At 37.9% G+C, this 16,822-nt stretch overlaps 1 protein-coding gene across 2 annotated transcripts in view; it reads right to left on the bottom strand.

Moving 5' to 3' along the window:
• Positions 1-563: 563 nt before the first annotated feature.
• Positions 564-16,822, bottom strand: part of prkcab (protein kinase C, alpha, b) — a 224,279-nt gene continuing 208,020 nt past the window's right edge. For both annotated transcript variants that reach the window (XM_079622867.1, XM_079622868.1), the window contains exons 14-17: positions 12,294-12,374; positions 8,485-8,592; positions 6,374-6,514; positions 564-1,041 (exon numbers count right to left, since the gene is read on the bottom strand). In XM_079622867.1, coding sequence (XP_079478993.1) covers positions 874-1,041; positions 6,374-6,514; positions 8,485-8,592; positions 12,294-12,374 — 498 coding nt within the window. In that variant the 3' untranslated portion in view covers positions 564-873. The remainder of the gene's footprint in view (positions 1,042-6,373; positions 6,515-8,484; positions 8,593-12,293; positions 12,375-16,822) is intronic.

Here is a 16,822-nt window from a genome sequence, read left to right on the forward strand (position 1 = left end):
AAAAAAATAGGCATAAATCTAGCTTACACATTTACCCAAATTATTATACGCCTGTTTAACCAAAGCTAATTTGGGTTTCTCCATCATCCTCATACAATGTCACTTCTCTGTGTTTTACGGCCCTGACGAGAACGTCGGTCTCCTCGGCTGTGAACCGCTCCTGGTGTGCGCCGGCAAACCCGCCGTTATAATAGCAATCCGCCGTTATAATAGCAATCCGCCGTTATAATAGCAATCCGCCGTTATAATAGCAATCCGCCGTTATAATAGCAATCCGCCGTGGAACAAGCGCGCCGGCTCTTAAAGGGAATGTGAGAGGACGCTCTGATTGGTTTATTTCACGTTACGCCCAAACCACACCTATGAAAAATGAAGCGACTTCTGACCAACACATTTTAGATTTGCGTCGGGCACAAGATCCGCCCCACAAAGTTACCTCCGTTTCGCATTTGATGCTTGCGTTTCAGATCGTTAAAATAGGGCCCATTGATTTTAGCTAAAAAAACTACACAGTGTACCTTTAAAAACAAAAGTTCAAAATGGTGTATTCTGCAGTGATTCCATCTTTAAAAATCTAAAGAGCCTTTTGTGTGATGGAAAAGGTTCTATATAGATGATAAAGAATTTCATAGAACCATCAATGCCAATAAAGAACAATTATTAAAAAAATAAATGCTCACCAGGCTTTGGAACAGATCATAAATCATCTCCCTCAAAGTCTGAGTGTGGACACGTGCTTGTACACACCAAAACCAGTTCTCCAGTCCCCCCTCAGTTCAGATAAAGGGTGCTCAACGGTCTACAAAGATTGGATGAGTTCATTGATAACATGGATGCAGTTGTTAGCTTGAGCCTCTTCTTCATCGGGCCGCCTCATACCACGCTGTGGAGCGACGATGGGTGGATGAACTCTGGGTTTATGAAGGAGAATCCAGCAAATTCGCTCTGGTCGATGTTGGCAATGACCAGTTGGTCTGGAGGGGTCAGCATTGGCTGCGTGCGGGTGAAGAACTTGTCGAAGTTTTCCGCTGCTTTGCCGCTCTGTGAAAGCAAGGCGAGAAGAAACACGTGGGTTATTATTAGATTCAAGCTGTACACTCACATGTGACCCTGGATCACAAACCCAGTCTGGAGTCGCACGGGTATATCTGTGGCAATATCCAACTATACATTGTACGGGTCAAAATTATCCATTTTTCTTTTATGCCAAAAATCATTAGGATATTAAGATCTTGTTCCATGAAGATATTTAGTAAATGTCCTGCCGTAAATATATAAAACATGTATTTTTGTGAGTGAATGCAGCACAATCGTGAACATAAATGCACAACTTTAAAGGAGATTTTCTCAATGTTTAGATTTTTTTGCTCCTCAGATTCCAGATTTACAATAGTTGTGTCTCGACCAAATATTGACCCATGTGACCCATGTGTACAGAGCTGTGCATAAGTTTAGACACCCATGCCTAAAAAGAGGAATAAAAAATCATCTTTTGGAAATTGATTTTAATGCCTTAATTAAAAAATGAGGAAAAATCCAACCTTTAAGGACACCAATTTTCTTTGTGAATGAATAATGCATCGTAAATAAATAAATGTTCTTCCCTAAAACACATAAGTCAGGACACCCCTGTGTTAAATTCCCATAGAGGCGGCAGATTTATATTATTAAAGGCCAGTTGGATCCGGGATACTATGATCCTGATAAAGTTCCCTTGGCCTTTGGGATTAAAATATCCGCACATCCTCACACACCCTTCACCAGACCTAGAGATCGGCATGGGTTTATCTCAGTTCGCCTAACAGCTGGATTGATCTGCATTGAGAGATGATCTTATGGAAAGTACCCCATGCCAATCTCTAGGTATTTCCAAAAGATTTTTTAGGCAACTTTAGCATGGGTGTCTAAACTTAGTCACAGCACTGTATGTCCAGTAAAAAGAGGGTTTTATAAAAAGCGTTAGAAAGGGGACTCTGTGTTAAAGGTTGAGTGGCGTGCCGATAGTGAACTTTGAGCTCTTTTAACCCCAGGGCTCTGCAAACACTCACGGGTGGCCACAGTGTGAGATGAATCAAATTATACCCGTTAAAAACCTACACACACACACTACACACACACAGTGAGGGAGGTTCAGCACACGGGGGGTGGTTTGATGCAAACACATGAAACGACTCTTAAAATAGTCCAGGCCTTTATCATGTGTGCTCCTCTATTAAGCTTGAGTTGGGAATCGTGTGAATTATGGCGATTACAATTTCTATTACGAATCTGCTTATGGATTCCTAGTTTTGATTCCAATAATCAAATTTAAAAACGTAGATATCATTCACATTTATTGAATGATAAAAGTCTTTTTGCAAAGCATTTCATTGCAGCTGAATACCATGAACACAAATCTAAAGATTGTAAGATATTCAGGTACAGAAACTGTAATCAAATGTTAAATAACACTACACCTTATTAATAAAATATACTGTACAAATAGAAAAGTTATTCAGTCAAGAACAGCTTGAATGGTGTAAAATCACATTAAAATGGACACAAAGGAATTTAAATTTAAATTTTATAACAATATATTCCAGAATTTTTGATTCCCAATCCCACTATTAAGCCAAGTTGTTGACTAAGTCCCAAATGTACCGAAATGTGTTTCCGCAAGTCAGATGTGATATAATAGTGTCCTATTATTGGTCAGATTGCACCTGAATCTCCACAAGCAAACCACAGCAGAGTTTTCCATCGGACTGAGACCGCCTCGGTCAGATGATCTCGGACTGAGACCGCCTCGGTCAGAAGATCTCGGACTGAGACCGCCTCGGTCAGATGATCTCGGACTGAGACCGCCTCGGTCAGATGATCTCGGACTGAGACCGCCTCGGTCAGATGATCTCGGACTGAGACCGCCTCGGTCAGATGATCTCGGACTGGGACCGCCTCGGTCAGATGATCTCGGACTGATCGGTTTGGTGTGGACTCGAGTGTGATTGCCGAGTTCATATGTGCCTGAATTAACCAAACGAATAGAGAAAACGTGCCAGAAACAAATGCTGAGAAATCATCTAGAAGTGAGAGAGCTAATCAGAGCTAACTGTGGTCAAGGTCAACACATCATGTTTTTAATATGTGACCCTGGACCACAAAACCAGTCACATGTTGAGATGTATACTGTACATCATGAATAAATAAGCGTTCCATTGATGTATGGCATTCCAGATCTGGGCCGACACCATGTTGCTGTCTGGGTTTGAACCCGACGACTCCATATATTGCCAATTTTGCATCAACCGATAATTCCTGAAGGGTCAGATCAAGTCTCACTTCAATGTAAACTAAACCGGGGCGTGAACACGTCTCATATTGGCTTTGAGGACGGACTGATCTTGGGTCAGTGACCTCATTGGCTGGTCAAGGCTATAAACAGTGCATTGAGCTGTAACTGTGAGCTCTCGACCCCCCATCGCTTCATTGGGCAGTTCACCAACGCCAACGTCCAACTTCCGGTGAAAGAAAGATAATGATTCATTCATCTCAATGATCTGAGAGATTGCCAGACTCACAGTGTGATGCGACTGAAAGTGTAGTTCCCAGCATGCTTTGCATGGGACAGAGTAAAATATGTTGAAGTAAAGTATAACTTTTTCTGTTTTTTGGGCAAGATGTGTGTTTGTGCGGTGTTTAATGTTCAGTTATGTTGGGATGTAGAAATGTTTCAATTACACTGGGTTACCATTGAGAGGAAAAGTGGAGCTTTTGCTTGGCTTGAGGAAGGGTACACTACATTATTGACAATATCATACCATTTTCCATTAAAACAGTAATATATCTTAGAAAACAATGCATTCTGGTTAAGGCGAGACACGGCAGGCAAAAACATCGGGTTTTTTCACTGGTCAATTTTAAGATTTTTGGATATTTGTCTTCTATAACATGTCTTCTTTCAGATTTGTGGTGAAAAAAAGTCTGAAATACACATTTAGGTCTTTATTTTACTAACTTTGTCTGTTTGCGTCTGTAGATTTCTCATAAATTCATCAAAAGTTGGCGTTATAAATCATCATGATCCGCGATCTCTGTCTGCACCGTCATCACACACACCGCTGGAAAGCTCTCTCTCCGAGAAGGGTATTCCTGCACAACGGGAGGCTGCAGTTTCAGGACCCCAGTTTTAGGACCGCAGTTTTAGGACCCTAGTTTATTGTGACAGCGCCACCTACAGAACTGGATTACCAAAAACACAAATTTAACCCCTTTCGCGGCAAAGATAACAGATCACATTGTTAATCACAACAGATTGTTGTTCAACATTCATTACTCGTTAAAACATCACACTCTTACTTATTTTATCTGGACAAACTGAGCATCATTAGAAAGATTTAAGACTCGATAGTGTTTATGATAAAACTCAAACAGCGAACACAGAGAGATCTGGGTCTCCTCTTCCTGATTTGCGTCAGTAATGTACGCAAGTCTCATTCGCTGTACAGCTGTCAATCATCTCACGTGGTTCAACGTGACAATAATCCTGCCCTTCTGCATGACGCGGTCCTGTTATCTGTGATAACAAAGCTAAGACACATCTCTTCACCTGAAACAAGAAGCTAATAAATGCACGATTTCGAGTATATGTGGTTTGTGTGTGATTTTCGTGCAATTTTGGGTATTTTCATATGAATTAAGAATGTTTACAGTATTGCCAAGCAAGGTGTAGCCATTAGTTGCATATAAATTGCTTTATTATACCATATTTCAACATCTTTTTATGACTTAAAACCATTTTAAACCGCGACCGGAATATGGTACAAATATCCTATCTTACTCGATGGTGGTTCAAAGTGAGCTTTAAGTAAAAGTTTAATATTAATCTTTTAAATTGTATCGTGTAGCTTGATGCTACTTGCTCTAATCCACCTGCTGCAGGAGCTATTCTATTCCATAATCTTATTTGTTAAAACATATATATATTTTCTAATGAGACTTAGGATCAAGGTGGATCTTGATGTACAAACTAAACCACCTGGATCCTAGAACTGCGGTCCTGAAACAGCAGCCGCTGCTATATCATCCAGTTCGGTAGGTGGCGCTGTCACAAAAAACTAGGGTCCTAAAACTGCGGTCCTAAAACTGGGGTCCTAAAACTGCAGCCTCCGGTTGTGCAGGAATATACTACTGCTCTCTCCTGTACAATGCTGTCGATCCAAATATGCTCATTTCCTTTTTATCAGCAACCAATCGTGAAAGTAAAAGGGCTGAATGCGCAATCTCATTGGCTGATGATAAATCTTTAAAGCCCGTTTTCTCAAAATGACTTTTCTCTCATTCTCCAAGTCTGAAATCTCCACTTCAGTCGCAACGACACCAAACCTTCCAATCTTGTGCCTAGCTATATTATGAAGACATTTACTGAGGGATTTGTAAATATATTATTCCGAGCCTGATTTATATAGCATTTTATTCCAAAAAACATGGCGAAAATCCAAATATTTAAGGCTATTGTATTGACAGTATATTCTGATTTACAGGATAACAAAAGTAGATATCCATAAATCCCTCAGTAATTTTTTCCCCATCTAATATGTGAACACAATGAAACAAATATTCTTTAACCTGGCTTTAACCAATACTCATGTTTCGTTTTTTTTTTAATAGATGCAAATTAGCGCATATTTACTTAGATATAGATATATAGATACAGAAAACTTGTAATAAATTTTTTTCTCATCTTAATGTAGGTAATAAACTGGGAAAGTTTCATGGTGATATCTGCCAGTTAAAAATGTTACCCCATTCACCTGTAGTGTCTCGCCTTAATAACTGTTGTTTTCGAGAAAATAGCCTACAGGAATTTACTGTGAATTAACAGTGCTCAAAGTCGACACTCAGCGGCTGTTCCCCAATCTCACCCTATACCCTCATTCACTATTCCCTACACTAGTTCACTAATATAGTCCACTTGAATGAAAAGAAGTGAGTGAATTGAGACACTGATGAACACCTGATAAGCAGAATCACTGAAGAACAGAGAAACAAGAACAGAAAAAAGAGAAACTGAATGTGAAACCAGTTTAGAAACCAGTTTAACATACATCGTTGAGAATTAACATGGATTTAGATGTTGTTTTATTGAAAATAATGTTTGTATGGTGATCGGTGTTTGTATTTTACCATTAATATACAGGTCGCAGTTTTCCAGTGTGTGTCTCCAGTGTACTGGAGAACTGTTGAGGCCATTACCCGACTCTTGATCAAGGATCATGTAAGTCTATGACACATCATACTATTCCTGACTCATATCCAGTACTGTGACCTGGGAAAGTGATCCGTCATCCAGCAACACCACCAACAGCAAAGCTGACAGATTCAGACTCACACTCACCACTTTGGGCTTGAAAACCGGCTGTATCTCTCTGTTGGCCAGCCGCTCCCAGTCAATCCTGCGGAAGAAAGCCTGCTCCTTTATATCCCTCTCCCCCTCCGGACCGCAGCCGAGGCGCTTCGACGGATGCTTCGTCATCAGCTGTGTGTGTGTGTGTGTGTGTGTGTGTGTGTGGACGAGAAAACAGATTATTAGCCCATCATCTACCTCAGACTCAAGAATGAAAGAGCATCTGTGTGCATTCAGAAAAATAGATAAAGTATAAAGCATTTATATTAATCATTATAAACTCAAGTCACCTTCATTTATACAGCGCTTTAACAATATAGTGTTTCAAAGCAGCTTTACAGAGATAATAGGAGATTACAGTAACAGAGATCGCTCTAGAATAAAGTTATTGTCCAGATAAAGTTAGATTTGATTGATTCACTTCCGTTGTAAAGATCATTAGTTATTAACTGAGGCCGACAGGGTTTTAACTGAAAACTGAAAACTTTGAATGCGTTCTGGACGTTCATTTTGAAAATCGTTGAACATTTTTGAAAAATATTCTTTAGCATATCCGCGCAAACTTCAAAAACGTGAATCTGCGTATTTGTTACGTGTTCAGTCTCTAAAAAATGCTGGGTTGTTTCAACCCAATTTTGGGTCAAATATGGACAAACCCAAATGTTGGGTTAAAAATCTAATTGAAAAAATTAACCCAACGGCTGGTTTTGTCCATATTTGACCCAAAATTGGGTTGAAACAACCCAGCATTTTTTAGAGTGATAATATTCAGGTGAAACTCGAAAAATCTGAATATGGTGCAAAAGTTCATTTATATCAGTAATTCAACTTAAAAGGTGAAACTAATATATTATATAGACTAATTACATGCAAAGTGAGATATTTCAAGCCTTTATTTGTTATAATTTTGATGATTATGGCTTATGAAAAACGTTTCACAATATTCTAATTTCTGAATTTGGGGTGTTCATAAGCTGTAAGCCATAATCATCACAATGATAACAAATAAAGGCTTGAAATATCTCACTTTGCATGTAATGAGTCTATATAATATATTAGTTTCACCTTTTAAGTTGAATTACTGAAATAAATGAACTTATATTCTAGTTTTTGAGTTTCACCTGTATGTGTGTGTGCAGGCGTGCAGTCTTTCTTTACAAACTGACCTCAAAAAATCACTTGTCTGGCCTTAAGAATTCATAATACAGATTTTTTGGTTTTAAAGAAACCTGAAGCAGAACTGAAATCACTTAAATAAAACAAAACATTTCCCTAATGTTCCTAACTAACTAACTAAATAACATTAGTGTCTTATTAACACTTTTTTTATAATGTTCATTTTAGGGCTGTAAACGATTAATCGCGATTAATCGCATCCAAAATAAAAGTTTGTGTTTACATAATATATTAACTTTTTAAGTTTGTGTGTATTGTGTATAATTATTTTGTATATATATAAATACACACACATGCATGTATATATATTTAAAAAAAGGTTATTTATATATAAAATAGTTCTATTTATATATAATATAAATGATATAAAAATATATATGCAGCATATAAATTTTATAATATTTCTCAAATATATACATGCATGTGTGTGTATTTATATATATATACAAAATAATAATACACAGTACACACACATATATTATGTAAACACAAACTTTTATTTTGGATGCGATTAATCGTTTACAGCCCTAGTTCATTTATAATCGTTGAGAAAAATTACACTGTGACCAAAATATAAAATATAAATACACGTAATTTAAAGTTTAACGATATATGAAACTATTCTACATTAACTAATGATCCACATTATAATCATGATCATAAAGTGTCATCACTCACTTTTATATCGCCACCATGAATCATATTAATTTTTATTGGCCTCATAGGGGAACATAATCAAGCAGAATGCAAATTAAACATTATTATCTTCCAGCGTCTGATATTTCCATGACTTGAGCTGACAGCAATATTAAAGTACGCCAGTTATTAATCCAAGCTCATAGCCTCTGCATTATTCTTCCCTCATATATCCAGACGCATATACAAATGTGTAGAAACCCCGGATCTGGACTGTGTTCAGGACTGACCCCTTTGCAGATGGACACGGCCTCTTTGGACAGGGATTTGGGGTAGGACACGTTGTGCTCCATGATGGACTGGAACAGCTCGTCCTCGTCCTCGCCATCGAACGGAGGCTGTTAGAAAACACAGTGTGATTACATTTACATGCGTGTTCATTTTGACCGAAAACGACAATACGGTCAATCTAAGGCTATGTTTACACGGAAACGATCTGAAGAGAAAACGCAAAAGTGGCGTTGCGTTATCACTGTTTATTCTGCGTTTAGACGAGCGTTATGGGGGGAAATCTGCGTGCATATGGTGACGCAAAAGTGTGTGAGATTGGATGTAGTGTGCACTCCAGACGGCTAGGTGGCGATGTGGAGCACTGACAGTGAAAGAGACGCTGACACAGTTTCTCATGTTTAATACGGTAAAGCTGCTGCTTTAACCCTCGGCGCTCTTCACCTGTCGCTCAAAAATGACTGAATTTTTTATTTTTTTTGTCAATGAATTTAATGCTATATTTTAGTTTGATAATGTTTTGTTATTTTCCTGTACTGGCACATGCCTGTGACGTAAACGCGTACGCGACGCCTTCACTGTCTAGCAGACTTTTGCGTTTTTACCATTTAGACGGGAACGCAGCAGTGTTTTTAAGATTTCCACTCTGGAGGGTGGTTTCACTTTTTTGTGTTTTTAAGCTCGTGTAAACGAAAGGCACATCCGATAAAATATTTTTACGTTTTCACCAGCGAGCGTTCTCGTGTAAACAGGGCCTTAAAAGTGGCGTTTCCACTCTAATTATGCTTTTACACCAAAGTTTGACTCGGGTAGATTAACAAAAGGAGCCTAGGTCGCAATTTGGCGAGATTTCCACTTTAAGCATTTTCGGGTTAGGAATGTACATGTAAACGCTGACGGATCATTAGCAGACACACACACAACTCAACGCAGTAGTTTCTTAAGAGGACCAACGCACAGATATGATTCCCCAGTCATTTCTTTTTGTATCCTCACAGCTGTGGGTTGATATATGTGACCCTGGACCACAAAATGATGTGTGGTTTGTTAGGATAGGACAATATTTGGTCGAGACACAACTATTGTAAATCTGGAATCTGAGGAGCAAAAAAATCTAAACATTGAGAAAATCTCCTTTAAAGTTGTGCATTTATGTTCACGATTGTGCTGCACTCACTCACAAAAATACATGTTTTATATATTTACGGTAGGACATTTACTAAATATCTTCATGGAACATGATCTTAATATCCTAATGATTTTTGGCATAAAATAAAAATCTATAATTTTGACCCGTACAATGTATAGTTGGCTATTGCCACAGATATACCCGTGCGGCTCCAGACTGGGTTTGGGATCAATGGTCACGTATGATTCCCCAGTCATCTCTTCTTGTCTCCTCACAGCAGTGGGTTGATATCTTACATAAGCAGGAATCGGCCCAGGATGGGGGCGTCTAAGACAAAAGCATCTAAAGTGAAACACAAGAGTCTTCTGTTGGGTAATTGGACCCGGGAGTCAATGAGAGAAAGATGAGATGTAAACGACGTAACCTTGGTAACCGTTCTGGCAGAACGCATAGACGACTTAGTTTATTCATCATGAAGTGTACGAATGCAAATTAAACGTCTTTGTGAATGAAACCGATCCTGCAATTACTAACTTTTCTGTGTTCTCGTGAGAATTTGTGTGTATTTTACGTAAAGTGGGTTCTAACACACACACACACACACACACACCATGTGTTCGCATTCACAATGAAATGAATAATATTGATCTATGACAGGATCTTAAACCAAAATTATTTACGTATGTAAATGTTACTAATAAATCTTACTGTACTAATACCTATGTATAAACAATGAGATCAGGCTGGTGAAAATAATAATGTAGTAACGTAAAATATATTGAATTATATTAAAATAAATAATTTTGCTTAATAATAATCTCCTTCCAAAAGAGTAAATGATTCCAGAAAAGGTTCCAGATTCTATTTTTAGAATTGGAACTGTAATAAAACATATCACAAAACAGATATATAAGGTACTGATGCATTATTCTTAATAAATGCAAAAAATGATCTAAGTGCAGGGTTATTAAGACATTTAAACATGCATGCGTAAAAAGACATTAAGTTTTGTTTAGCAAGCTAACCACTGACATCATAAGATGGAAAACACCATTTACCGCCAATACAGGCAATCTACCATGGGAAATGTATGGTTTTCAAAGCTTTTTGTCAGTTATAGCGCCACCTATGGTCTGATCTCCATAAAAATTGGCATGCTTGTTTAGCATGTTATGTCACATATGCCCACCAATATTCGTGAAGTTCTGAGTTTTCGTTTAGGATTTATAGGCTTTCGAGTGTATTTTGCAACGTCCATTTTCTATATGACCCTGTTATATATTATCCAAAGGCAAAAGTTCAACTGTTTTTTTTTTTATAATTATTGATCTAGAGAGTCCAGAGAATTGTACTGCACTGGTTTGGTTCCAATCGGGCGAAAAACCTAGGACTAGTTCGCAAATGTAAAAAAAAAATTTTTTTATAAGAAACACAGGAATAAAGAAACAGAAACACAAGCAACAAGAGAAACAAGAGAACGGGCTTATCTTGCTTAGACAATCATGGGGAAAACTACAAACTGACTACAAATATGCACATGGAATGGAAACCAGGAAATATGGAAATATCAATATTCTGATCTCTCACCGCTTCTTCACCAGATCCTCCATCAGTGACACTAATATTTGACTACGTTCAGCTGAGACATTTCAAGTTTTGATTATATTAACTGTATTTTGTATTAACTAAAATGAAATAACAATAAGCAACACATTTGTTACTGTATTTACTAATCTTTGCTGATGTTAGTCAATACAAATTTCATTGTGTGTTCATGTTAGTTCACAGTGCATTAACTAATGCTAACAAATGCAAATGAGATTTTAATAACGTATTAGTAAATGTTGAAATTAATATCAGCTATGGTTTAATAAATGTTGTAGAAGTATTGTTCATTCTTAGTTCATGTTAACTAAGGAAGTTAAGTTAAGTAAAGTGTTACCAGTTTTTCTTTTATGACTCAAATCCAGTGAGAAAAGTGATGCTCATTAGATATGTATAACGGTATGTATAATAGGGCATAGGGTTCAGCCTATTATGTATATTTTTTTATTTTATCATGAAAAATGGTCTGTGAGGACCGAAATTAATTTTTGTTGAATTGAATTGAGACCCTGGATCACAAACCCAGTCTGGAGCCGCACGGGTATATCTGTGGCAATAGCCAACTATACATTGTACGGGTCAAAATTATCCATTTTTCTTTTATGCCAAAAATCATTAGGATATTAAGATCATGATCCATGAAGATATTTAATAAATTTCCTACCGTAAATATATAAAACATGTATTTCTGTGAGTGAGTGCAGCACAATCGTGAACATAAATGCACAACTTTAAAGGAGATTTTCTCAATGTTTACATTTTTTTGCTCCTCAGATTCCAGATTTACAATAGTTGTGTCTCGACCAAATATTGTCCTATCCTAACAAACCACACATCAGTGGAGAGATTATTTATTCAACTTTCAATTGACAAAACTCTCAATTACAAAACTTTAACTTTAGGCTACAAAAATGTAACATGAAAATGCAATTCTTGTTCCAATCAGAAGCGCAGTCTCAGTTCTCTGTTGCCCGGAGACCGTGTGTTGTGTTGGTCAGTGGCGTCGTCTGACCACAGCAAGCACAAGTCTTCTCTTGAGGACTACAGAGATTGATTCGCAAGAACACGTGTACGCACCTGTCCGGCCAGCATCTCGTAGAGCAGCACGCCGTACGCCCACCAGTCCACCGATTTACCGTACGGCTGATAGGCGATTATCTGCGGAGCAAGAGGAAAGAGACGCCTGTCATTTCTGTTCAAGGGTTAGCTCACCCAAAGATGAAAAGAAAGACAATGTTTAAAATAGTCCAAGTGACAGTGGCTCAATCTTAAAGCTACAATTCCCCTGCAAAATTAAAGGTGCAATATGTAAGAATTTTGTAATAAAATATCAATAAATCACTTGCACAGTGTGATATATTTCCTGCAGTTGTGTACTTACAATATCCCAAAAGTTCCCAAAGATTTTTAATTTCAGAGAAATTCCAATTTTAAATAATGGCTCGTCCCTGTTCACTTGTCGCCTGTCACTGACGTAATATCCGTGTTATCCCTGGTTTCTGCTCGTACTGCCGTAGTAACCATGGTGACAGACGTGGACAACTGCGTAACGTCTAGCGGCGCTCACGCTGTTGTTGTTTCGTTCAAACATTATGGACCATGGCAAGCAGACTTTGGGACAAAAGGAGAACTAAAGCGAGGATCAATATCAGCGTGGCGTTTGAGACGCCGAGAGCTAGCGTCCGCGACTAACTTCCACTCGACAGAGTCGCAGCTCTTGTATGTACTTTATTACACAGGTGAGCAAATGTACATAAAACTAATCAATGTTATATAGCTCAACATGATGAAGTGTTAGAATATGATCAGTATGTTATTCTAATGTTGATCTAGTTTACTGCTAGTCTCATACAGACAAACTAACACACAGAATAACATTATAACTTTAACACACTCAAATGCAGTTTAGTGTGATATATGTAGAGCGAGTGAGACAGCGCTGCGTTACCTCACAAGCTTCATTCATCTAATAAACTGACCGGTGTGAGTATTATTCAGCACTTGCTGGTAGTTCGGTAGAATTAAATGTCCTTATTCCTTTATATCCGCGGGACTCGCGTGTGGCGCTGAGATCTGTCTCTCATTAGCACACGCTTTGCTTCACACCACAGTCATGATAAAAACATCAATGTATTCACTCATCCATAAACATTATTAGATCCATTGGCTTGACGACAAGTCCCATAAGTTTTGCGTCATAAACCTATGCCTTTGTTATTGTAAGAGGTCAGCGACCCCTAGCGGCAAAGAAAATTACATATTGTATCTTTAAGTTTATCAAGTGACAAGAAAAAAACTTTTTGTGTGCGAAATAAGACAAAAATAACGACTTTATTCAACTCTTGATGTTCTTCTGTGAGTGAGTTCACGTAGTAAGAAACCAATAAGATGTAAGACTAATAGTGAGCCTACATTCTGACGTTGTTTATTTTGCGCACAAAAAGTATTCTCGTCGCTTAATAAACTTAAGGTTGAGCCGCTGTAGTCACTTGGACTATTTTAACAATGTTTTTACTAACTTTCTGGGCCGGCAAGTTTAAATTACAAAAGAAGCCTATGGAGGAGTGAGACCGCGCTCAGATTTAATCACAAATATCTTCATTTGTGTTGCGAAGATGAAGGAAAGTCTTACGGGGTTGAACAACATGAGGGCGAGTAATTACTGACAGAGTTTACATTTTTGGGTGAACTAACTCTCTAAGTCATTCATTCAACTCTCACAGGCTCTTGGGAAACACTATTCAATCTCCATTCATTTGTCAAGAGCACAACGCATGTTTTATCACTGCTATTTTTACCATTTGCTGTATAATAATTGCTTTTTCTCCTTTCACCAGTCCATTTCCACCCACATATTCAACACACACACACACACACACACACACACACACACACACACACACACACACACACACACACACACACACACACACACACACACACACACACACACACACACTAACGAGTGTGTATAATCACAGGGGAAGTTAATGAGGGCTTGTTAAGCATAGAGACTGTATGTTTCATGTCACACTCTTCCTCTTCATGTGTGTTTTGGGAACGACTGCGTAGTTGTGTCACTTTCCACAAATAGAGAGCAAATTGGTGCCCCGTTACTTCTTTAAAAAGCAATAAACGTCACTTATGCCATATTCTTTAGAGAGATGACTAGAGATGTGTTACATAAAATTAGCGTTGATCTGATTGGTTACAAGGTAGTGTGTGACGTCAGAAACACCAGCGATTTCACACCGTGTTTTTGAGACTGTCTTTGGTTCACTGCAGTTTTAATACTCAGCAATGCTGCCGACTTATGAACTTACACATGCTTTGTTAAAAACACCACATAGGCATATTAATAACATTACAAGCTGGATTTTCACCACAGGGTGGACTTTAAGCGAAATATAGGTTTAACAAACCAAATTAATATTTGGTCCATATTAAATATAAGGTGTACTTTTTACTGCTAAGGAGAAAATAAAATGATCATACGATACTAGTCTGACCTCCTGAGATGCACAAGTTTACAGATTTGTACAGTTTTGTAATTAACTTAATTCATGTGGAAAGTGCCACATGACCTCAGAGAACTGGACTGCTGCGACACGGTTGCTCGTACAAAAATAAAATATCATAAAATAATAATTTAGATGAGCGTTTGAGTGACAAACTGGCTGTTTTGGTGAGAACCAGGAAGACCTTGAGTGTTTGATACACTGGTTAGGTCACCTTAAAAGTACTCATACACAACACAAACACACACACACGAACACATAATACTAACACTCACACAAATAAAACTGATGTTGTTCCACACATGATTTTTTCCCCCCTATGATACAATAGGCTCTATTTAATAATACTTATTCTGTAAATACCCAGACAGCAACATAGTGTCGGCCCAGATCCGGCCAGAGGGTCTGCTGGAAAACAAGCGATTTGAGTCAATACAGTATATCACTCTGATTAAATGAGAAAGAGAGGATCTCGCTTCAGGATTGTGACTACAGTGAACTAGAGTCCTAGTTTGGTTCCCTTATTTTCGTGCGCATATGACCAGGATGTAATCTGTCCCGTCCAATTTATGGAGACGTCTATTTAGTCTAAAAACACCCAGACAGCAACATAGTGTCCTGGGGCCGGTTTCACAAAGATATAGGCTAGTAGATAGTCAGACTTAAGATAGACATCTAAATCAGACCGTTGCACAAAGCACTTAAGACTTTGACTATCTTAAGTAGGACTACACTGCAATGCATTCTGGGTAAAATAAGACACTTTTCAAAACAAAAAACATGGCGGATCGAGTAAGCGTAAGTTCAATCGCTCAGTGCAGTTTACCCCAGCGGAAAATATGTGTTTGTTGGAGTAGAACAGTTACAAGGACATTTTACTTGGGAAATTTAGCGGAGAATGTAGTAACAAGAAGAAATGTTTAATTTGGAAAAAGATATCCGTTATTCCGACTGTTAATACAGTGCTATGCATAAGTTTAGACACCCATGCTAAAGTTGACTAAAAAGAGGAATAAAAAATCATCTTTTGGAAACTGAACTTAATGCCTTAATTTAAAAAAATAGGAAAAATCCAACCTTTAAGGACACCAATTTTCTTTGTGAATGAATAATGTATCGTAAATAAATAAATGTTCTTCCTTAAAATACAGGGTGCATAAGTTTGGACACCCCTATGTTAAACTCCCATAGAGGCAGGCAGATTTTTATTTTTAAAGGCCAGTTATTATATGGATCCAGGATACTCAGCATCCTGATAAAGTTCCCTTGGCCTCTGGAATTAAAATAGCCCCAAATCATCACACACTCTTCACTATACCTGGAGATTGGCATGGAGTACTTTCCATAAGATCATCTCTCAATGCAAATCAAACCAGCTGTTAGGCTAACTGAAATAAAACCATGCCAATCTCTAGGTATGGTGAAGGGTATGTGATGATGTGGGGCTATTTTAATTCCAGAGGCCAAGGGAACTTTATCAGGATGCAGAGTATCCTGGATCCATGAAGTAACTGGCCTTTAAAAATAAAAATCTGCCTGCCTCTATGGGAGTTTAACATAGGGGTGTCCAAACTTATGCACCCTGTATTTTAAGGAAGAACATTTATTTATTTACGATACATTATTCATTCACAACGAAAATTGGTGTCCTTAAAGGTTGGATTTTTCCTATTTTTTTAAATTAAGGCATTAAGTTCAATTTCCAAAAGATGATTTTTTATTCCTCTTTTTAGTCAACTTTAGCATGGGTGTCTAAACTTATGCATAGCACTGTATATTTCCAGTAGGTTACTGCGGTCCTAAAAACCCTTTCCCTTCTCATAGCTCTCTTTTTGTGGTCAAAATATCAATCTGTCAGAAAGTGTAAGTAACAAACAAATAAACATGTGTGATCAAGGATATTTCAACTTTTTACTGAGTATTTTAAGTCTATTTTGCTGCTATGTAAAAAAAAAACAAGCAAACCGCGCCGGCGCGTTTGCCGACCCCAGAGGGTTAAGTGCCTCAAAAGATGCTGGAATGTCCTTCAAAATATCAACTTTGCAAGATCCAGCCACTAGTTCTTCCTCAGAAAGACTTTGTTTCTCA

This window comes from Phoxinus phoxinus (assembly GCF_949152265.1).
Source record: "Phoxinus phoxinus genome assembly, chromosome: 1".
NCBI classification, from domain to species: Eukaryota; Metazoa; Chordata; class Actinopteri; order Cypriniformes; family Leuciscidae; genus Phoxinus; species Phoxinus phoxinus.